Source organism: Channa argus, chromosome 10 (assembly GCF_033026475.1).
Source record: "Channa argus isolate prfri chromosome 10, Channa argus male v1.0, whole genome shotgun sequence".
NCBI classification, from domain to species: domain Eukaryota; kingdom Metazoa; phylum Chordata; class Actinopteri; order Anabantiformes; family Channidae; genus Channa; species Channa argus.
The window spans coordinates 14,291,275-14,314,280 of NC_090206.1; the positions used below are offsets into that span (position 1 = coordinate 14,291,275).

The 23,006-nt window shown below is 39.6% G+C and overlaps 1 protein-coding gene across 20 annotated transcripts in view; it reads right to left on the minus strand.

Annotated features, from left to right (window-relative positions):
- Positions 1-312: 312 nt before the first annotated feature.
- The window catches only part of jakmip1 (janus kinase and microtubule interacting protein 1), a 34,181-nt gene continuing 11,487 nt past the window's right edge, over positions 313-23,006 (minus strand). For 5 of the 20 annotated variants that reach the window (XM_067518433.1, XM_067518437.1, XM_067518434.1 and 2 more), the window contains exons 8-25: positions 22,757-22,927; positions 22,355-22,414; positions 20,895-21,023; positions 20,503-20,631; positions 20,248-20,331; positions 19,399-19,461; positions 18,552-18,650; positions 17,569-17,670; positions 17,420-17,473; positions 17,255-17,320; positions 16,875-16,943; positions 16,683-16,760; positions 15,467-15,676; positions 14,487-14,552; positions 14,187-14,232; positions 13,513-14,085; positions 12,806-12,875; positions 12,368-12,437 (exon numbers count right to left, since the gene is read on the minus strand). In XM_067518433.1, coding sequence (XP_067374534.1) covers positions 14,021-14,085; positions 14,187-14,232; positions 14,487-14,552; positions 15,467-15,676; positions 16,683-16,760; positions 16,875-16,943; positions 17,255-17,320; positions 17,420-17,473; positions 17,569-17,670; positions 18,552-18,650; positions 19,399-19,461; positions 20,248-20,331; positions 20,503-20,631; positions 20,895-21,023; positions 22,355-22,414; positions 22,757-22,927 — 1,491 coding nt within the window. In that variant the 3' untranslated portion in view covers positions 12,368-12,437; positions 12,806-12,875; positions 13,513-14,020. Of the gene's footprint in view, positions 3,186-3,256; positions 3,409-4,585; positions 5,334-5,490; positions 5,710-5,998; positions 6,533-6,663; positions 6,721-6,814; positions 6,938-7,269; positions 7,387-7,637; positions 7,794-7,988; positions 8,076-8,185; positions 9,551-9,672; positions 10,159-10,946; positions 11,829-12,310; positions 12,438-12,805; positions 12,876-13,512; positions 14,086-14,186; positions 14,264-14,486; positions 14,553-15,466; positions 15,677-16,682; positions 16,761-16,874; positions 16,944-17,254; positions 17,321-17,419; positions 17,474-17,568; positions 17,671-18,269; positions 18,651-19,398; positions 19,462-20,247; positions 20,332-20,502; positions 20,632-20,894; positions 21,024-22,354; positions 22,415-22,756; positions 22,928-23,006 lie in introns of those variants that run through there. The other 15 variants (XM_067518438.1, XM_067518439.1, XM_067518425.1 and 12 more) reach the window with 14 other exon arrangements.

Sequence of the window (23,006 nt, forward strand, 5' to 3'; positions counted from 1 at the left end):
AAGAAAGTGAGAGATGATGTTTATCTTTTCACGCAGTGTACATGTACTAAAAGCCTTTATACTGAAATCATGCACCTGCACTTCGACACACAACCTCTCCTTCCTCGACACTACACCACACTACACTTTCTGCCGATCACGAGTGATTCTCAGAGGGGTTCCCAAAACTGCCGAGCACAGCAGGTGATTATTAAGTTCATTTTTGCTGCTGATGCTTCTTCTTTTTCTTTTAGCATCACCCAATCCACCAAACGCACAGCAAAACCACCCGTCAACTGCAGTGACCGACTTGTACAGAGACGCACAGACCAATGTTTCCTTTAGTTAGATCATGTTCTTTTTTTTTAGCACATTGTGTTATTTCTGGTGTCAACACTACTACAGTCAATGGTCTGTGTCTGCCATATGTTACTTTAAACAGCAATGTATTATCCACTTTACAAAATGTAAACTCAAACCTAACTCAAACTCAAATCTAAACTCAATATAAAACTATGCATCAATCATAACAGTAACACGTAAATGTATTAGGCCCTTTCTGAAGCTTAACAGACACAGACATACACTGTAGTTAGTTAATAGCATATAAACATTTATTCTTGTACAGTTGTAAGGAATCAATGGGAACTCAATATTATCAATTACTGATACAAAAATACCTTTGCTGCACCATGGTATTCCACACCCACAGATAGAAAAAAAAGTGTGCAAATATGAAATTGATTAAGTCTGAACACAAAGTGCCCCTCATACAAAAAGTCGCATGGTTTATTTTGTATACATATATTGGCATATTCTTTATAATATTCTCTACAAAAAATATTAGAGGTGTTCCCATTTTTTAATGATTGTGTGCAAATTTTAAAACTAAAATAGCTTCTGTTTTTGAATGAATCCTGTAGACCGGTGAGTTGAAGGAAACAGGTGAGTCTTTGGAGTTAATCTTTTTCCTTATTTGGCTTCATGTGTAAAAATCAAGTAAGTTGATCTTCAGGTACAATGTTGCATTAGCACATTGTAAAAATGTGTAGCCTTTTCTTACAGAAAATGTCCCTTCAACCAGCCATTGGCATACAGAGAATTGAGAGAGGCAGCAGCAGGGATCTTCAGTGAAGCATTATGTGACACATAGTCTCTCGGAGTTTACCACAGTGTAAAAAGAATGCAGCAGATGCAAACATCCATTGTGTCAGAGACAGCTTTTGATAATGTGAGCCTGGCTTAAAACATTTGCTTTTAGCAGTTTTTATCAGTTTGATTGGGAGCCATTCTGGCCTTTCACCTTACAGTCGCTCAATCGTATCTTTTCAACAGGTGAATCCAGTGAGTGGAAAACTGTAACTGGACCTTCCTACAAGGATAGAGTTAATTTCACCTGCTTTTATATGCAGCAGCAGAGAGGCAGGAGTCTTACATAGTTTTTTGTTTGACATCGTCAGCTAATCATTTTGAGGTTTAGTGGCCAGTCAGAGGTCACTAAATGTTCATAGCTATTTGGGAATGACCATGTGAGATACGTTTTTTCCCATGGGTTGACCTGAGCTTCATATGCCAAGGGTATCCCAGAAGCATGACTGTGTCTCAGCTGAGGTGGAGGTTAGGATGGTCCCTCAAGGCGCTGCAGCTAAAGATGGCCATGCCCTGAAGAACAGATACAAACACAGGATGGAGAGAAAATAGATTGTCATTGTATAATTTGAGCATTTGAACAGTAGATGTTTTTTCCATTAGTTGTTCCTGGAAAACAAGAGGACAAAGAAGCAAAGTCCTGGCACGGAAAATAATACCATATTATGCTCAACTGTAATCTGGTGTAATATATATACGATATACTTCTGTAAAGTTTAATGTCAGTCTCCTGTTGGCTTGGGAGTAATCAGTGTTTTCAACATGCCTGACAATGTGACATACGAATGTCGTGGAAGTTTATAAATAGACGTCTGTTTTGGGTTCCCACGCTCAAAAAGTGCAGCAATATGAAGACTTCCACAAGCCAATCAATGAAAACAGAGTGGGTTTTGGGGAGGAGGGATGGCCTTAAAGACACAGGAGCTGATACAAACCATTTCACTCACTTATGAGTGAGTTATAAGATCAGTCAGCACCTTTTTCAATTACAATCACACAACCTTATCATACAACAAATGCATCCCCTGGATAAAATATATGCCTTAATTAATACACAATATGGTGTGTTTACAATGTATCTGGACAAACAATATTATGTTGGATATCACTTTGTTGTTTTTTCCTAAATTGAGTGTCAAGGTAGACACATACATAACAAAAATAAAAAATGAATGAGAAGAAAACAACAAACCTGTAACAAAAATACACAGCTGCAGTGCAGTCAGTAAAAAAAGCACACAGATGTACTGCATTGGTAAACAAACACTGACACTTGGACACAAAGATAAAAGCAACTTACCACACCATGGCCCCTAACGAGGAAGACTTCCACTTAGACGTTGCCGTAATTCTACAGAGACACTGAGAAAAATGATGTGATGTGGGGGTGATGAGGAGGAAAAGCAGTCATCCAACCATTCCAGGATTGTTGGCTTGATTCTCGGCTCCTCCAGTCACATGTCAAAGTGTCTTTAAAGAAGCCACCAAACCCAAACTAAACCCCAACCTCCCAGTGAGAACAGGCCAGCTGCATAACAGCTCCCCATTTGTGAGTGAGTGTGTGTGTGATTGTGAGAGTGAATTGGTGAATGAGAAGCAGTGTAGAGTGCTTTGGGCACCAATAAGGTAGAAAAGTGCTATATAAGTGCAGACCATTTACCATTTACCATGTAATACACATTTACATTTGATGGAATTAAACTTAAAGGCAGAGAATTCTAATCAAACTGGTCTTAGTTTCTGATCTATTCAATGTGTCCATCTTATATGGACACTGTTAAATATAATCTGCTCTGTACGTGATGTGGACATTGTTTGAACTCAGGCCATTGGAACCCAGCGTTTGGACGCTGATGTGGATGGGGACACTCAGGTCAACATTCTCCATAATACACTGTGGAGCATAACAATAAAACATTCAGTACATGAATTGCGGTTTGGGTTTTTGGAGTGTTAGCAGAACACGATAATGCACAGCTGTTAAGTACAGGTGGAGCTGTTACCTTGGTGCATGCTGAGCTCATGACAGATTTGTGGAAGTCTCCGTCAATGAACACCTTAGAGGTAATTAAAGGCAAACACCTTTAGACAAATATCTCTCAAAATCAAAGCTCATATGTCAGTGTACCTGCCAGTTCATTCTTCCTACCCTGTATCCATACACAAACGTGCCGTTACTGCAGCCCAGTTCATCGAGGGGAGGCCTCTCCCAGCCAATCATGAGGCTGCTCTGGCCCACTGTTCTAATGACCTCAACAGCACTCACCTCTGCTGGAGCTTCTAGAGGTAATCAGACAGAGAACGGTTAAGCATCCTCACTTGCTTGCTCATATTGCAGATGCAAAATTAGTGATGGGTCAAACAATACTGAAAAGTTGGTGCGTGTGCCAAGCAGAAATTGTGAAACCGTGTATCTAAGTGTGTATGCTTTAAGAAGAAAAAAAATAAATCACGTGACCCATACAGCTGCTGTGTTGTAAGGAAATGAAGAATTGTGTTTATCTTTTGACTGTAATGTCAAAAGATAAACACACTGTACTGTACTGTAGGAAAGGACACTTTGTTTGGTGCTTTTTGTATTAGTTTTTGTTTCGTCATTGTCCACTGATATTTATTGGACCATCGAGAAAAAATTATTTTTCTCTAGCCTGGGATCATTTTGATCTTATAACTCCAAATACATTTCTCCAAATAAGTTTTCCTTTCCTGTCTACACTTTTGCTCAGTTTTCATTTAAGTTTATTATGTTCAAATTCCCTTCTGAAGGACTCTACACTTAATTTTTCCTTCCATTATTTAACCGCTTCACAGAGCTGTCTTACATAAACAGGAGCACTTCATCAATGCACCTCTACAAACTTGCTTTAAAATGTTTATGTACTTGCGCCTCATCTGTAGCTTCTGGGACTTTTTTCCAAAGCAGGAAAACTGCAAAATCAACTTGGCTCAAACATGCTACCAAAACGTCTCTTTCTTAATAAAAATGTGTGTGATGGCTTTTCCCCTCACATAAGTACACAAGCACTCCCACTTTCACTTATTTTTCATTAATTTCATTAATTAATTTCATTTCATTTCATTTATTTTTTTCATTAGGTTTATGTACTGCAGTGTGCTGATGTAGGCAGTAAATAGAGCAACATCAAACTATCAGAATGTGACAAAACAGCCTAATTCTAGGCTGGGTACATCGCACTGCTGCAAAAACTAATTTTCTACAATGTTAAATTGCAGCAATATGCACAGAGGACTAGAGAGGACACAGAGGAAGTGTAGGAATTGTTGTGTCGTTACAATAAAGACATTTCAATGTTTTCAATTTCTACACCACAATTATATAAAAGCTGCTCAACCGTATGTGTTTGCATTTAATAACAACAATTACTTCTACTGGGGCTTTAAGAAAAGTTTTATTATTCTTTTGTGTGAATAATCCGATATTGAACATTTGCATTACCTGGTTTAGGTCTTGCTCTCTTGGTCTTTTCTAGGCCAGCAGGAGACCTTCTGGCAGATGTTTCGGAGTTCTCAGGAGAGGGATGTGTGGTTGGAGTGCAGGATGCAGTGAACACAAAGTCGTCATATGACAGGGCAGCACCATCCGTTTTTGAAGTCATATTAAAAATATTAACCTTTGGGGGTGCTGACATGCTAGAGGCAGTTCTGTCTGAGGCAGTGTTTTTTGGATTTGTGTCAGAACCTATTGACAGAGGCAAGTCCAAGCCAGTGGCCCTCAGAGTTAAAGGAGTGGCAGCTGGACGTGGTGCATCAGATATGTCAGAAATAGTCATTTGCTTTGTCGATGTTGTGGGTAAAGATACCATAGAACCACTGCTTGAGATGGATTTGGCTTTGTTAAGTGGCATAGTGGCCAAAGGAAGGTGAGATGAGCCAGAATTAGCAAATGTTGTAGTTTTAGATGTAACTGTTCTGTTGTGATTGTCAGTAAACACATTAGGGCTGAGTTTCACACCAGCAGATCTTGAGCCAACTGCATTAAAAAGTGTTACTGACTTATTAATGGCAGTAGGTTTTATTACAGGAATGTTTGTAGTATGGCCTGTGGTGACTTGGGAGGAGTTGGAATGGGGATTATCAAAACCAATGTTCTGCTCACTTGTCTGAGAGCCTGAGATCAGGTCTGCAGGAGCTGAAAACAATAGACTTTTCCTGGGTTGCTCTTCTCTTCCCCTGCACATTGGGGCCTATAAATACAAACAAAATGAAAGCAGATTTGTCAACACAGTAATAATCTCAATTTTAGGCTTGACTCCACTTTAATGTGTCCTTGTTTCTGGTGAGATTTCTAACATTAAAATTACCATATGTGCATTACTGAATGTTTAAAAAGTTGGTGTTTACCTGATAGCTGCTCATCAGAGTTTTCTGCAGTTGCTTATGCAAGTTGATGATCTTTTCGGGACTACTCAGCCTCCTGCTTGGACTGCTTCCTTGGCTGGAGAGTGGGGAGGATGGACTCGGTGAGGATTCAGTCAAGTTGGTGAAACCTGGGGAAAATTTCCCTTTCATGTCTGGATGATGAAATTCAAGTTTCTCTGAACCACAGGCAGAGTGAAACAGCTGTATTGGAGGTGATACAAAACTTTAATGTTTCTTTTTACAGGACAAATGCTAAATAACATGGTTCTGATTATAATTACTAATTAATTATAATTATAAATATATAATTATGAATTAATATGTCTGGTATATACAGAATGTCAAGATATCAATTTACAATATTAATGATTCCGTGATTAAAAACAAGTTAGTGAGTACGTGAGGCAACCTACAGGTTCGGTCTCATGTAAAGTGGGTTTTTAGTGCTAAAGTCTTATTTAGGACCACAGTTCCCCAAAATCACTCTCACCTGTGTTGTGTTTGTATTTAAGGCCTCTTTCAATGGAGCAGCAGGTGATGGTGAATCATAGATATTGATGAGCTCTTGCACGGGTGAAAAATTGGCATTTTTCTCAGATTTTTCCACTGTGACTTCACTGCTGCAGTATTGAAGATTTTCTGTACATTCCCTGGTAGTGCAAGTGTGATTTTCACTTTTTAAGTCTCTGCATTTGACTCCAGGTTCACTGAATCCATTTTGGTGCCCTTTGTTAACCGATGGTAATATAGCAGGGGAGCTCGGATCAGGTGGCAATCCACCACTGTAGTGTGGAAGATCGGAAATAAATCCTGCTTTAAACCCAGCACTGTGATTCTGGGTGTTTACGCTCTTTCCTGGTGTGAATGTTGCAGTGTAGTCTTGCAGAGCGGAGTCACTGAGCAGTTGCTCGACCTGCTGTGTGAGCGTAGAGTCCATGCAGCCATGTCTGTGCATGGCCTTCATCATCTGAACCAACAAGCTGTTTCTCTCCTGACACTTCACCACCAGGCATGACAGCTTGGCCTATTATATAACAAAACAGCAGCCAGTACAAATTACCTGCAGTCCAACAGACATGTTTTAATATGACTACTGTTACTTGACTGTACAACAGTGTACAAGATAAAGGAAAACAAAGCTATACATTTCCTCACCTTCAAAGGAGCTATATCCAGATCTGTATGGCTCTTCCTTTTCAAGAGTGCATCATACTGCAGACAAAACACATAGAAAAGTACTGAAGAATAAATGATACCATTCATAAAGAAAATATGACTGCAAAACTACAGCTGACAGGTCATGTACCTTAGCTCTAATGTTGTTGTAGCGGGTCCAGAGTGACGTGAGAACACCACTCAGATCATTTTTGCTGCCCTGCCCTTGTTTTAGAGCGATATACTCAGAGTTCAACTCTTCCAGAGCCACCGACTGTGCAGTTTTACACACACATCAACAAGCACACACAGAGTAACAGATCCATAATTAAGCCTCCCTTATGATGTTGCTGTTTCTCGTTTTTTGTTACTGCAATTATCAATTATTTCTGCATTATTTTGTCGAAACATCATCAAAAGTCAAATAACTGGAAACCAGTGATGATTAGTAATGTGGGTTAAGTCTTACTAGGTTGATGAAAATACAGGTTTTCAGAAAGCAGAAACACATTGTTACTGAGCTGAGATCATAAATGCAAGATTGCCACTGTAATTAATTTAGAATTCATTTGTGAAAAACAGAACTTTACCGTATGTCATTCTTACCTTAGCTCTGAGCTGAGCTGAGAGGATGTTGTATTGCTCCTCTATCTGTGTCTTTACTAACTGAGCATCGGTCTTCTCTCTGACCACACCTGTCAGGCTGCTCTGCAGCTCCCTCACCTATGACAGAAAAGCACTGTTTAAAGCAAACAGATCAATATTAACTTTAATTAGCTCTGCACCAGCTACTGAATAATAATATAAAAGAAACAAGATGCCCAAAATAAGAATGCATTAAGGAGTTAATCTGGTCTTAAAAGGCAAACGGAATTGAAGTGTAAACAAGCACATCAAATGTGACACAATTCACACGCCATGCATTAATTTCTACCACAAAATAATTGTCATGTACTGTATATCTATTTAAATACCTGGCTGGTGAGGCTCGCATTTTCCGTTCTGATTTCTTCTACTTGACTGGCTAAATCAATCACTCTCATTCCTTTTTCAGTTGCTTGAGTCGCCTTCTTCTCTGCCTCCTCCCTCCTGGCTTCTGACTGACACAATTCACTCTGCAACTTCTTGGTCTGAACATTTACGCAAATAACATGAGCGCATTGACTTTCTTTCTCTGATGAACTGCCATTCACGATAATAGAGTGCAAATGAAGTACACTCTCAATTTTAACATTTAAACATTTGGTGTACTGGTTTCCTATATTGTGACTCACTTTCTTCCAAGTAAATGTTGTCTTTAACTGCAAATGATGAGAGAAGCTTACCTCTGCTCGAGTCTCTTCCAGTTCCTCTCGTGACCTCTTTAATTGTTCTCCCAAAGCTTCAATCTCTCTCATCAGATCACTTTGCTTCTATTATCCATGAAAAACATTTTGTGTTACCTCACAGCACTCACATTACATGATACTGTATGTTGATGAACCATAATGCTGACAGAGATCACAGTGTGTCTTTTTTATACCCATGTAGAGTTTCCTTTGAAGTTTTTAATGTGGCATTTTTCTGCATCGTATTCTTCTATCCCAACTAGGGTCATATCAGCACCATTTGGATTCAACAGATGCTGCATTTGTTTCCTCTCCTCTGTTTGTGTTTGGCTGATAAAAGCAGAATGGACACTGTTTTTTTCTACTCTTAGCCCCTGAATTTCAAGTCTTAGCTGCTTTTCCTCCTGTTTTAAACAGCTGACTGAATGTTCAGCTTGTCCTTTTTCTTCTCTCAAACTGTTAATTGATTTTTTTAACTTGTCGCAGTCTTCTTGTAAAGTGTAGGAAAACTGGTCTCTATTTTCTTTGAGACACTTAAGGGAATTGGTTAGTTCATCTCTCTCCTGTTTTAAATTGAGCCCTTCGTGGCCTAACTGGGCATTCTGTCTCTGTAAACATTGTATTGATTGCAGAATTTGATCTTGCTCTAATTTTCCACTTGAAAGAGATTCCATCAGTGCCTGTTTTTCTTTTTCAAGACCAGACAAAGTCTCTTTTTCCTCTTTCAGGCCACTCATTGACCTAATAAAGTTATCTCTACTATTCTTCAGTGCAGAGACTGCTTTACTAAACTCTTCTCTCTCTTGTTTGAGACCAGCAAGAGACTTAGAGATGTTGTCTTTCTCCTCTTTCAGTCCCCAAATTGTCCGAGTTAAGTGCTGCTTCTCTTCTGTCTGTATCTGGACTGACAGAGCTACTTCTTTCTGCTGCTCTCTGAGGCAATTTAAGTGGCCCAGGAGCTCTTCTCGGTCTGTTTTGAGGATCTGGATAGACTTGATCAGCTGGTCCACTTGATCAGTCAGCGAACTAACCTGCAAAGTGTTTTGTAGACTGTTTTGCAATAAACCGCTTGGATTATTATGCTGTGAACCAGGAGCTGAAGCTGTAGTCAAATCAGCTATTTGTTGACCAGAAATCAACTGCAGTTCTTCTCTGTTTAGCACATTATCCCCCAAACTGCCCACATGTACTTTGAGGTTGTGCTGCTCTCTACTCTCCTCTAAATTTTGCTGTAGATCCATGATGGTATTGAGATCATCCTCAGTCTTCCTGGTGAGTTCTGTGATTAGACAGCCTTGTTCCTGTTTCTCCTGCTCCAGGCTGGCTCTGTCTTCTTCTAACTTAGAGATATGCTCCTTCAGCTGTGTTTCCTCCTTCTTGACCTCCTCCTCTCTGAGCTCAATATGAGCCAGCAGCTCCTGAATCCGGTCTGCCAAGGCCCGGTTTTCCTGATTCAAGGCCAGGGCAAGATCATCCTGGGCAAGGGAAAGGATGGTGTTATCAGGAGTAGAGGAGGGCTGAGGGTGATCAGCTCCATTACAGCTAGACAGTAAGATGATCTGTGTATGCATAAATAGAATGCATGATAGAATTTGATAATTTAAGTACAGCCGTTGTTTAAAAGGTTGGGTTTATTTTGTTGTAAATTTGAAAATACTGCAACTGCTGTGGCATACTATACCTTTTCTCTTGAAGACCCTTGTTCTGCCTCAGCTTCTTCTTCTGCCTGTTTTTTGAGGTGTAAGTTTAACTGAATATTCTCCTCAGACATTACCTGCAGCAGTTGCTGTGTGTGCTGCAGGGCAACCTCTAGGCTGTCACTGTGCTCTTGAAGGGCCTCAAGATCCTTTTGTAAGCCCATGCTCCTATAAGCTTCCCTCAAGGCATCAGATTCCTCACTGGGGTTTTTCTCTAGGTTTAAAATTCCCCTGGAGCACAAGGTTCCCAGTTTAAACTCATCTATTGTCTCTGTAGTCAAGGAGAGTGTCTGGAAGTTGGGGTTGGTCCTGGATCCTTGGCAGGCAGAGAGGTTTACGGGGTCTGATTTGGCAGATGAGGAGTGATCGTTGGTCTTTTTCTGAACGGTCTCCGCTGCATCCTGGTGGTGGACATGTGGAACTGCGGATGAATATGTCTGGGCTAGACCCTCACTAGTAGCCCCCTGTACCTGTGGAAATTATATTTATGACATGTAAATAAAAAATTCCATCCAAGTAATTAAAATTCATATTTTACCATGGTAAAATATTCATTTTATTTAGATGCACTCTTTCCCCAGGGAGTTATGTAACACACTAACTTATAGCAGCAGAGCCTTTACTTATTGGGTGCATTCCCTCTGTTCATGCTGTAAGTCCTTCTCATGAAACAAGAAGGAACTTAATATTAAGCAAATAATAATACCCAACTGGATATTCAATGATCCTTTTAATATCGGCATTATATTTGAAAAAACCCATTTGGCCTGTCCTAAGTGTAAAACTAGCAAAACTGACTAAAAGAAAGAAACTGCATCCATTTGAATAGCAATATCTCTAAAACCAATTTAAAAGTAATGCCTAATAAACAGGTGCAGGATACTAATTATTTATACAGGCCATCAACAAATGCTTTATATCGACATGTTTAATAATTCTACATTTGATATTTCTAACCTACATACACATATGTTACTGATATTGAAGTTAAGGATTATAAAATCTTGATATAGAATAAAGTCTTATTTTTGAAGTAAAAGGCACAGAATGTGGTGAAAAAAATTCAAGTAAATACTGGACCATGTGTTACTGTGTATGCGCTTGTATGACCATCTGTACTGTTGTTGTCTTATTTGTGTTCTGTTGCTCCTGCTTTATTTGGGTCTCCCTTGCCCGTAGATCTTATACAATGCCACTACCTTAATCAACACAATGTATGTAATAATAATAATTATGGTTATGAAAAAGTCTTACACACCTCTCCAAAGCCCCGTACAAAAGAATGTGTCATGGTGGTGTTAGAGGACCGAGGACAAATAGTACTGCAGTTTGGCGAGCTGGTCCCAAGACTCCGACATGTGGACTCAGAGATTTGAGATGACTGACTTGGTATTTGGTTTGTAGCTTCTTTGAGGACCTGCTGGAGTCTGTGGTTCTCCTCTCTGAGCTCTTCTGCCTCCTCCAGTAGGGAGCTTTCAGACAATTTCAGCCGCTGCATCTCTGCCTTCATCTCCTCCATTTGGCAGCCGAGGAAGTGGCTGTTTTCCTGGGCCCCCTGCAGCTGCTCCATAAGTCTTTTTCGTTCTGTCATCCCATCCTCCTCTCTCTCCAACAGCACCCTGAGATCCTCCTGTAGGCTCAGGATAAAGCGTTGCAGTCTGGCCTCATCTGAGCTCTGTCTTGTATCTTTGTTTCTTTCTCCTTCTGTATCTTTCTCTGATTTTCCCTCATCGCCATCTTGTCCGCTTTCTCTTTCAGTTTCAACACTTGGCTGCCATTGCTTCCTTTTCTCTTCCTTTCTCTCTTCTTCTCCTTCACCCTCTCCTCTCATGGTAGTCAGTCTCTCTTGTTGTTTCCAAAATGTCATGGTCCCACCAGTGATTCTGACTGCACTGATCATTGCTGCCCCCGTGGCTGCACTTACAATCATGTCAAGTAGCTGCTTCTCTAAAGTGTAGATCCGGCTCTGAAGGCTCTGCTCTCTGTCCTGGGCCAGGGTGAGTTTGTGCTGAAGTTGGGTTTTAAAGTTCTCAAAGTACTGGGACTGGCGACTCATCTCATCTTCTTTGGCCTTTAACTGTCTCTGACAACGCTGCAGTCGCTCTTTCCATACCTGCTCCCCTCGCTCTTTCTCCAGAGTCTGAGAAATGGTAAAGATGGGAGGGAGTGAAAACAGTAAAGGGAGATATTGGAAAACCAACTCCTGACTTATGGTAAATCCCACACTGTCAATGAATTCAAAGTTTGTTTTACAACATGCTGTGGCTAAGCCATTTCCTGAGTTACACAAAAGCCCTTTTAGAATATGCATTAGCTTGTGTGATAGTAATGTAACAGTATCATGTCTTAGCAGAGTGCTGTTACCAACACTAGCTTGTACTGTTTTCTGTACTGTTTGTTTTATTTCATTCTTTACCTTTGAATCTTTGTAGTTGTAGGTAATTGAATTAATTAAGAAAGTCCATCCCTTGAGCTGGGCTAAACACAATATTTATTTGTGCCTGCAGTAGGGACGTGTGAACTCAAAATGTCCTAGAGCATCTCCTAAAACCAACTTGTAAAGTTATTTTGTGGTTTGTTCGTCCCTGCATTGTGATGCATTTACAGATCTAGAAAACTCACCATGGCCCTGACTTCCCCCCTGAGCATTTGTAGTCTGTGGTCCAGCCTCTGAGAGTGTTGCATGCTGGGGGTTAGCTGACAGAGCTGTAGCAGCAGGCTCCTCTCTGACCTCTGTAACGGTTTGATCCTGCAACACAACACAGAGAAGCTGTTATCATCGCATAAATCTGCAAACTAACAGAAATGTGAAAGATGCAATTACCTTCTAATGCTAGAAGTAATGCAAATTTAAATCTCCTGGATTGAGCAGTCCAGCAGAAATGTTAGCAGCAGCGTGTTTGCATGCAAGTGTGTCGTGCAGTCAGGAGCATTTGATATGCGATATCACCTCTGCCAAAAGTGAGCATAGTAGCAGGTGTGCGCATGTGCGTGTGTGTCACTGGATCTCCCCTCTCCCCCAGTCTCTCACCTGTTCATCAGGGAACTGTCGAACCCGCAGGTTCTGATTAGTTCTCACAGAGTTCATAACCATAATAATACTACTGTTTCCGGTACCTGTGTTGTCTGATTAGGTCATGTGATCCTCCATTGGTCAGCCTGCTCCACTTAGGTGAGCTTTATTAACCTGTAACAAAAGAACTGATGTTAATACTCTTTATCGTTTTCACTTACACACACACACACACACACACACACACACACGGAGGCAAAGATCCATATGCACAAAACACAATTATCTATTATTTACAATGTTAACAGCTTGGTTGCAAGTTGTCAAGCACAGGTATCTCTCAGGTTACCCTGCCTCCTAATCCTGTCCCCCTCTAGCTACACCTACCACATTTTACAAATCCTCCCATCATGAAAGCTTAAAAACCTACTATTTTTTCAGGTCTGTAATAAATCCATGCTCTAATGCTTGTATTTGCTGTTAAACACATTTTGCACAAGTTTACCAGAACATTAACAAGGGTTCAGGAGCCTGTGTGTTGTAAATTTGAATATTATCAACTTAATTTGTCTAACTGCTGAGCCTAGCAGCCTCATATTATCCTCAGAATGAGGACTGTGGATTTTTTCCCTGATGATCTGTACTGGCTAATGCTTAACTCACACCAGACAAGAAAAACTATTTACATTATATAATCTGGAAATTGTGCTATTAGGATAGGATTAACCATTATAATATTCTACAAACATTTAAACTGATATAAAGAAATATACAAAGCAGTAAATTCTCAAAGGAAAATGTAAATAATAACCAGTTTTTTGTCCACCACTGCAGCAATGAGCTTCCAGTAAGTTCAGCGTCCACTCTGAAATCAGTTGCATTGTTGTTTCCTTAGAAACGCCAGAGACGCTGGACTTTGGCAGAATCCTCCTTCTCCAGTTGGCAATCGGCTTGTTCAGCCCCTTTTCTGCCCAGTACTTTCCCTTCTTTTTCTCCCTCCATCTCTTCTGTTATATTGTTTGACTGGGCATCTTCAGTCAAACCCTTTAGCTGAGGCTTTGTCTTCTCTCATTAATAGATCCTCTGATTCAGAGTTTTTTTCAGTAAATCCACTTGTGTTTGGTTCTTACCGAGGAGTTAGGGTGTTATGTTCCAGGTCCAAGAACCACTAAAGTAGATGTTATTTATAAATAAATCTTATGTTAATCTCATGTGTATCTGATTATTTATTATATTATTTAACTATCTTTGCATTCCAGGTAAGGGTCTTCTGCAAAAGTACACATTTATCAAAAAGGCCATAGGTTTTTTTGAGCTGTCTAAAAATGCATAAAAACAATTAGTTTATGTTTTATTCTCGCTTGCCTCCAGAGCACCTTAAAACCTGCAAAAAAAGAAAAACTTGTTTAGTTTTCCTCATCATTATCTGTGTTATCACAAGCCCCGTGCTAAAAACTGAAACAATGAAGTAAATAAAGGTGCTACCTGATGTGGGTCCGTGGTCACGTTCTTTAAGGCCAAAGAATAAATGCTAAAGAGAAAAACAAAAAGAGGAACAAAAACTAAAAGAACAAAAGGGGTTTAATTAACAGGTGACAAAAAAGAGAGAAAAAAATAGTTTCCAAAGTTAATAATGTTATTAAGCAACACACAGCATCAGTTCAGTACAAATCCTTACTTTCTCTCTTGCTAATCTTTACCTAATCAAGATATGGTTCACACTTCACTGCCACAACAGAAAGCTCAATAAAATAAAATAAAATAAAATCACATTTGAATGAATACCTTTTCCTCTATTTCCTTTATTTGTCTCTTTTGCAAGTCAATTCTGTCCTCCAACTCTCTAATCCTCTGCAAGGTAAAGACAGGAGTGGTTAGGTTAGGTGGTCAAAATGTGCCCAAACATAAAATTACAACCCCATTTCCAAATCTCACGCAGTCATAACTTCACAAGTATAAAAGAAGACAGTTTGTAAGATGTTAATAAGACTCTGATCCAGCTATTCCTCCTTTTCATCATGCCCACCATCTCCATGGTACTGTAGCTGCGCTGGATAGGAATCAGCTCCCATGGAAACCTAATGGTGGAAATGACCCCATCTGTGAGACCTTAAATCTGAGCAGCTTAGTCATTGACTCTGTTCTTTCTTCTGAAAACATTAAATTAAAAAGGGAAGACTATGCAAACAGGCTAGGACAAACAGGATATTTTGATTCTACAATTCACCATCATCTATTGCAAGCTGATCTTTGGTTTTCAATAATGACTGACAAACTTACACAAAGCATGCCCTTTCTTCACCATTAGTATATTTAGAGTTGCTTTGGTTAGTGCAGTATGTTATCTTATCGTGAGAAGCTGATTAATAATGTGTTGTAATAGGTGTTTAAATCACAATATTAATTTTACAGTTCAACTGACTCAAATGAAGGTTGAAATGCGGTGCTTGTTAATGTATTCAATAAATACAAGCCATGGCTGTAAAACTACTGTGAGGGCTGGAGAGGGAAGGATACTGAAGGAGTGGGGGCATTAAGATCACAATGATACGCACACACATACACAGCCACATGGTCATTCTTTCTCATCTTTTCACTTACATATCTACATGCACAGGTCAAGTTATAGGTAGCACAAACAGGGATACTGCATCTTTTTCATAAGACCAGGGGTCTTGTGGGGTCAGATAACTCAGCAGGTACCAAGGGTCAGACTGAGAGTGGGTAGGATTTAGTAACCTGACTTGGTTTGTTTTAAGCCTTACCTGCTGGGCCTGCTGTAGGAGCTCCATGCGCTCCTGTAAGATCTGACTGTCATACTGCCGGCTCTGCCGGAGAATCTGACGCCTCAGCTTGTCCACGGCTAGCCTCAGCTCCTCCCTCTGCCTGTCTGTCAGCGACTCAGCCACCGCCCGGCATGCTGGCTGCTCCTGCTGCAGAGCGCTATACAGCGTGGCCTCCAGCTCCTCGATCCTCTGCACAGCCAGCCATATACACATAAAGGTTCACACACACACACACACACCAACCCAGACATGCATGTGTGGATGCACAAACACACATAGGCATGCATAAACACACACAATGAGGCACATGCAAAAACAAACACACACACACACACAACGTGCACATGTGCATGCAGATACACACATACACGCACACACACCACTTTGATATGGGAGCACTGTTCCACTTTATGCTGGTGGTTATTTCAGCCTGACCTTCACATGGTAAATTCAAATTCATTATATTAACACAAACTGTGGCTTTATGGTTTTTACTTTCACATTTTATCAGGTGATCTCAATAGTTTACCATGCAAAAACCACACTTTGACCAAAATAGTATAAAGTGGGATTATAAACACAAACCACCACCAACACTGATCAAATGAAATAGAATCATATGAAATGATCTGAGCATTCATTTTTATTTTCAGCAAAGAGCTTTTTTAAGTAGTTGGAAACAGAAGATATTTAAAGGGCAATAATTCTAGACAATCTTATTAAACCCATTAAGAAAACAATTCTTAAAATTTGATCCTCACTGTGCAATTTAAAATAATTACTAACCACTGTATATTTATAAAGATATTATATCTTAAATATAAAGAAAGAAAATCAGGCCAATAAATGCAAAGCCAATTACAGAATCCAATTCAGTTAATTAGCCTGTTCACAGAATTTAGAAAATGATAAAAGATGCAGTATCCCAATAAAATGAGAAGGAATTTACCTTTATGGAAAATGTTGCATTTGTGATGTTTAATAGGGTCTCAAATGTTTATGTAGCATGCTGAAATGATGTGTGCTTCACCCCTGCATTCCTAAATCACTATACCTCAAGTCTTTATGCCATTTAAACAAGCTCGTTTAATGTTAAATAAATATAACTGAGTGAAATTTGTCTCTAGGGAGGCTTTGGCAATCTTTATTCTATGCAGATGCTGCAGGTAAACCCACGCTGTGTCATTCTCCATACCATGTAGGCCTGGTCCAAAGCCTGCTTCCTATAGTCCAGCTCTTCCTCAAGGAATCCTTTCTGCTTACTGAACAGCTCCTGCAACAAGAAGTGACATAATACAATGCAAACCTGTGTAATCACAGTGGATTACTGTATATGAAGTTTTGTAGTTTTAGAAAAACTATTGGAGCTACAGTTTTAAGTTTTTACCTTGTCATTTTCCAGGTCAATCATCTTCTGTGTGAGTGCGGCCTCTGTGCTGTCTATTTGTTTCAACCACTGTAGAGGAAGGAATATGATCAAAGAGTAAAGGTGAGGGATTAACACATTCCCAGAAAATTAGTTGTGACGTGTTTAGTCAATTAGAAGCTGGAAGAGTCAGTTCGGATTCAGTCCACCATTCTTCCTCACTTGAACTTCATTTAAGATGGTACTGTAAGTTCCAGCTTCTGATTACCTGGATCCAGTGTGTTCAGTCAATCAGCAGAGGGTTGTGCAGAGTTAGTTGGAAAACAAGCAGAGCAAGGGTCCTTGATGACAATGATTGAGAACCACTGAAATACAACATGTCTTTGAGGTCTTCAACTGACCTTTTCACACAGAGAGATCACCGTCCCTGCCTGGATCACAGCTACCTGCTCCTCATTTCTGAGATTCTACAGAAAACACAAGGCACAGGCATAGAGCTATGAGAGATTACTATAAAAAACTGACATCAAAATAAAGGCAGATAATGGTGGTGTGTTTGAACTCACCCCATTATCCCCCAGAATATCCAGTTTCTTCATCAGCTCAGGTATGATTACATCCTGCCATGGGGTCAAAGCAGATATAATACTGACTGTGTTTAGGACCCTTTACATATATAGAAAACAGTAAAGAGGTTTTGTGGCTGTGTTTTCACCTTGACTCCCTCCTTATGGCAGTAGATCTGCAGGGCGCTGCTGCTGTTCTCCGGGAATGAAGACATGTGGAGATTGAGAGCAGGAGATCTGCGTTCCCTCTCCTGAAGGGAATATATCCTTTATTATATACATTAATACTTATGTATACATATTTCACATAATCAGAACAGTGGAGCTAAGGTTTCCCCTTGTGCTACACAAATGCAGGAGTTTAGCATGCTGTACTCAGGGTGAGCAGTGATACACAAAATGTAAAGGACACAAATGACAACATTAGCAAAGTAAAACGGGAGTAAATGAATAAGGGATTTACTTACATCATGACACTGAAAACATGGTCAGGATCTGCCAAAATGTGTGGAAACCCATAAATAGGAAAACCAAATCAAACCGATAGGATGTTTGCAAACACATGCACAACTGTCCTCGCTTAGACAGCTTACTCAAACATATGCCAAATCAATTATAAAGACTGATTGACATGATTGATACTGAGGTAATAATTATAATTTCTATTAGCAAATGCATTTGAATCTGTGTAACTCACCTGATGTCTTCCAATATATGTATTAATTTATTTACATTATACAATTTCTTGTCTTTAGCTGTCTTTAAACTTCAGGTGTTATTACATAGGAAAAAAATGCAGGATGTGCAGACAAAAATGAGAGACAAAATGAACAAAGATGGGAATGGATGGTGAGCTTAAATATATTTTTATTTTAAAAAAATTATATTCATCTTAACAGCATTTTTTTCAAATACAAGGTACTCCAGTTTACTGGATGGGTTATGCACACAGCTGCCATGCAAAACAGGAAAACACGGAGAACAAAGAAAACTCAAATGTGTGTGAATAAAGGTGTGAACAGTAAGTCTGTCTGTCTGTTGGGGGGTGTCACTGTATATAGGTCTTGTGTCTGCAGTTCAGACTGTTGTTGTCACCTCCGGGTGACAGTTTAACATTAGTACAGTCTCTTACTTCCAGTTCCAGCACCCTGAATTCGAGCAGCTCATTCTGGTCCCGAGCATCCTGAACCTCAGCCTGGAGCCGTGACTCTGCTTGCTGCAAAGCACACATCTACACACACACACAGACACTGTGATGCAACTATTGTTTCACATGTTTTACATTGCTTTATGAATACCTGATGTCCTGTAGTTTTTTCATGTTTTTCCAGGTGTCCAAGAATTGTCTAAAACCAATTTATTATCTCACAGCTGCACTGAAACTGCTTAAATTTATTTTCAAATTGGCCAAAGACACTTCTGCGTATGAAATTAGGTTTTCTAAAAATAAATGTATTTCTTCCTGACCAGATTTATTTAAAGTCCCATTTTATTTAGGAGAAGTTCTTGTATGTCTGCTTGTATGTATATTTTGGCTTTTCTGAAAAAACATTTTGCAACACATTTCATCTTCAAATCTTCATTAACTTATTTTGTCCAGAAAAATACACAATGGCATCAATCAGCAATGGTACAATATGAAAGCTCTAATTTCCATGCAAAAATGTCTAAATGCATACAAGTATGCACAAAATTCATCCATACAGTTTATTGATACAGTGTTTATAAGAAGTGCACACATCCCACAGTCAATGTTGGCACAAAAGTTTTCAAATAGCCCTGCCAGATCCAGACCTAAATCCCATTAAAATTTGAATGTGCATATTTATGCAAATTTCTTATCGTAAGATTTTTACTCCCCTCCGGTCTGTTTTTCTATATTTCAAACCTGGTATTTTAACAAGGGTGTGTAGACTTTTAAATTTACTGTATGGTACCAATAAAGTGATGTATAGTGAATATAGACTTATACGATCTACCTTCTCATGAAGTTCCTGGTTGGTCCTGAGCAAGTACTGTTTCTCTTCTATCCACTTTGAGTCCTGTCATAACAACCAAACATAAAATCAGCTACAATTGACACTGGTAGGAACAGAGGATGAAGAAAAGGATCCCCAACACTGGGGTGTGATGCACAAAGAAGACTCAAAACCTCAAATAAGACATGCAAATGTTGCATACAGTAGACAACAGGCAGGAACAAAGTGGCAGTTGGCAGAAGTTTATTCATGCAGATATTCATGCAAATAATCACTCCCAGGATAACAAAAGTGCTGCATTTAAATATAAAGAGGTCACAGCAACAGGAGGACAAGAAGGCAATCTTTTTTTTTTTTTTTTTTGCTTTTTTTAAAGTAGCACAGCAAATCAAAATAACAGAGCTAAATCAAGCCACAGTGGGAAAAACAACATGCAGATCAAGACTAAGAAAAACTTTAGAACCAATGAAAAAACTAAGATATTTATGTGAACTCATAATAATATTGGTATAGTTTCAACTAAGGAACATCTTCCTATTTTCTTTTAATACACAGAATTTAGTTCTGACAAAATAGCTAAGATAACGGGAATCAATGGGGTTTAAGTTTCCTCTCCGTGGTAAGAAACACAACCAACAATAGGAAACACAGAGTGTGAGGGACAACGTGAAGGACAGTATGCAGACACAAGCTGTGGCATCACACGTGCAGGAAGTGACATCACAAAATTCTGCGGCAGACATGGTCAGCATACCGCCAACCAAGGAGCAGAGCAGCCAGACAGACATGCAGGAGGGCCAGTGAGAGCAGGACCAAAGAATTCCTGTCCCTATCCCTTGTCTTTGTTACCTGCCCCCTCTCAGCCAAGGCCTTCTCCAGGTCCATGATCTTAGCCTGGCAGCTGCTGAGCTCCAACTGCAGCTGTTCACGTGTCTGTGGGAGGGAGATCCGCCAAGAGCAAGTTTATCAGCCAGGCAACAGAGAAAAAGAAGTTTTTAACTTAGAACAACAAGGTTTGCATAGTTTGTTGGTTATAGAGACAAGTAAATAAGAACAGCTGAAAGAGTTGAAAAGGATTTAATAACTAAAAGTGAAAGTACAAACCCTAGCCTCCCTCTCAGCATCTAGAGAGCCTCCAATGTGCTCTTGCAGGAGAGCATAGGCCCTCTGAAGAGCCTGGTACTCTCTGGTGAGCTGACGGAAACGAAGCTCTGACTCCTCACGGGAAACACTCTGTGGTAACAAAGAGGGACAGAGTCAAAATAGCTCACAAATATTTACCTTGTATCTTTTATCCTGTCAATTATTTTTACTCATTAGGCAAACATTTATCTGAGTCAAGTGTGGAAGAAACGGATTAGGGTTCAATGTTTTGCTCAAGGACACCTTAACATGTGGAATGGAGTAAGTTATCTCAATATTTATGCAATGCATATATGTTGGACCGGTATATGATTTAAATAATTTCTTTCTCTGCAAATTAATGATTTTCTTACTTCTTCTAAATCTTCCTCTGGAGTTGCAGGAGTGCGGTCAGTGAGGTCAGTGTTATAGGAGGTGAGAGAGGAGGTCTCAGAGTCTATTGACTCCTCATCAAATCCAAAATATGTCTCCACAACATGCCTCTGCAGGAAGGAGAACAAGAAAAAGGGACACAATGTTGATTAAAACACAAATCTGAACAGGTTTGATGTTGCCCATTCTGTAGAAATTTGAAATAAATAAAGAAAGAAAATTCCAAACTATCACACCTTATTACATATTATAAAACATCCATTTTAAATGCAATAACACCCTAAAAACAGGTTACCTTTTAGAAAAACTCACAACTTCTTTTGTTGTGATAATATATAAACCTTGTGTTTTCATTTTAGTAACCTAGGTATTAAGAAATCAGACCATGAATCAGACCAGTCTCTGTATATTTTACATCTCTTTCTTGGCATTTATTTTCCGAGCCCCGCTGAGTCCTTACCATCATGTTTGTAAGTCATCTCTTGGCAACCAGAGAAGTAGAGGCAGACCAGGGCACACAGGCAAATGAAGGAAGAGAAGTACAGAATAAGAAGGATGTATTCTGTCATATTGCAACTGGACCAAAACTATAAATAATCACCCAAAAATGTATATCCTATTTTGGACTACTCCAGCTAATCTTTATAGTGTTTTTCAGGGCTTTAGTAAAAGTCCAAGAATCAAAACTGCTCTCTGCCAGACTTCCACAGACGCAACTGCAAAAAGCCAACTTCTGACTGAGGTCTTCTAGCTTGTGTAAACTGCTTCTGCATTTAATTCCTAAAAAAGAGACAAAGTTCCTGGTGCAAGTCCATGAGTCAGGTCAATGTGCCCAATCTTGTATGCAACTTGTCGAGGAGACAACTACCTCCAGCAACAGAGGTGGGAGAAGTTATGTGTCATGCATCTACAAACTCCTCCTCCTAGCAACATCACAGATTCTAAACTGCCCCCTGATGTATTAGCCCAGACTTGCACAGTTAAGCACACACACGCGTATCACAGCAATTATTTTTTCTAACACAATCAGCTCATCCAATTACCCATCAGCCACTTTTCTCTCTCCTTATAACACAAAAGGGTAGTGGAGACACAGATCGCTTTTATTTTTGTGCAAGCTTTTATCGACAAAATAAGCTTGCACTTTGGTTGATCAATGTTTCCATGTTCTCACACCATCATAAAATAAAATAACATAAAAACATTTTTTGTTTTTCTAGTTGTAGGAATGGTTCATGCAGTGTTTTCAGCATGATGTTCCCAGTAGTGAGAGATACTGTCATTGTAGTCTCCTGAGCCCAATTAAACACAAACACACACAGAGAGAAATGCATACTCAACTGAAAACATAACTTAAGGATCAGTCAACTGCAGATAGGATAGTTGCTTCGTTACACATGACTGGATTAACAGAGATTTTAAAACACTTGTGGAAACTTACTTTTGACAGTTTGAAAGGTTTCCTCTTGTTCTTTTTGCTCATCATTAATCGGTCACGTTCCTAAAGACAAACACATGGAGATCAACATCTCAAACTTTGTTCTTGGTAAGATCAACCTCACATTTGATATTCAGTCATAATCACTCAGTAAGTGGCACAGGCGGAACAGTAATCAAATGTTTCATACAGTGGTTTCCAATTTTGTCTTTTTCTTTTGAATATGGGGTCAAAAACAAAAATTAAACCCAACTGAACAGATAACTGAGATAAAATTGTACTAATGGACAATGATAGGAATAAAGTTTGTCAAATGAAGCTCAACATTTTATGGTGAATCGGCAGATTGTTCTGAGTCAGGCTGCAAATGTAAAGTAAAGAAAAAAGTGACATATTGAGCCTGACCTGCATGAGCTCGTCAATAATGCCACGCTGCTCTGCAACCTGCAGCTTGAGGAACTCCACTTCCTGCTCCTCGTGGGCATGGCTAAGGTCTGTCAGGGAGCTTGGCCGCTTCAGCTGCAGCTGAATTGGCTGTTGGTGTGACGAAGGCCGAGAAGTGGAAGCTTTTTCCTTCTGAGGAAGGGAGAAGGGCAGAGAGGACAAATAATGGTCATAGTGACAATTACTTCATGCTTTTCCTTTAACAGCCAGT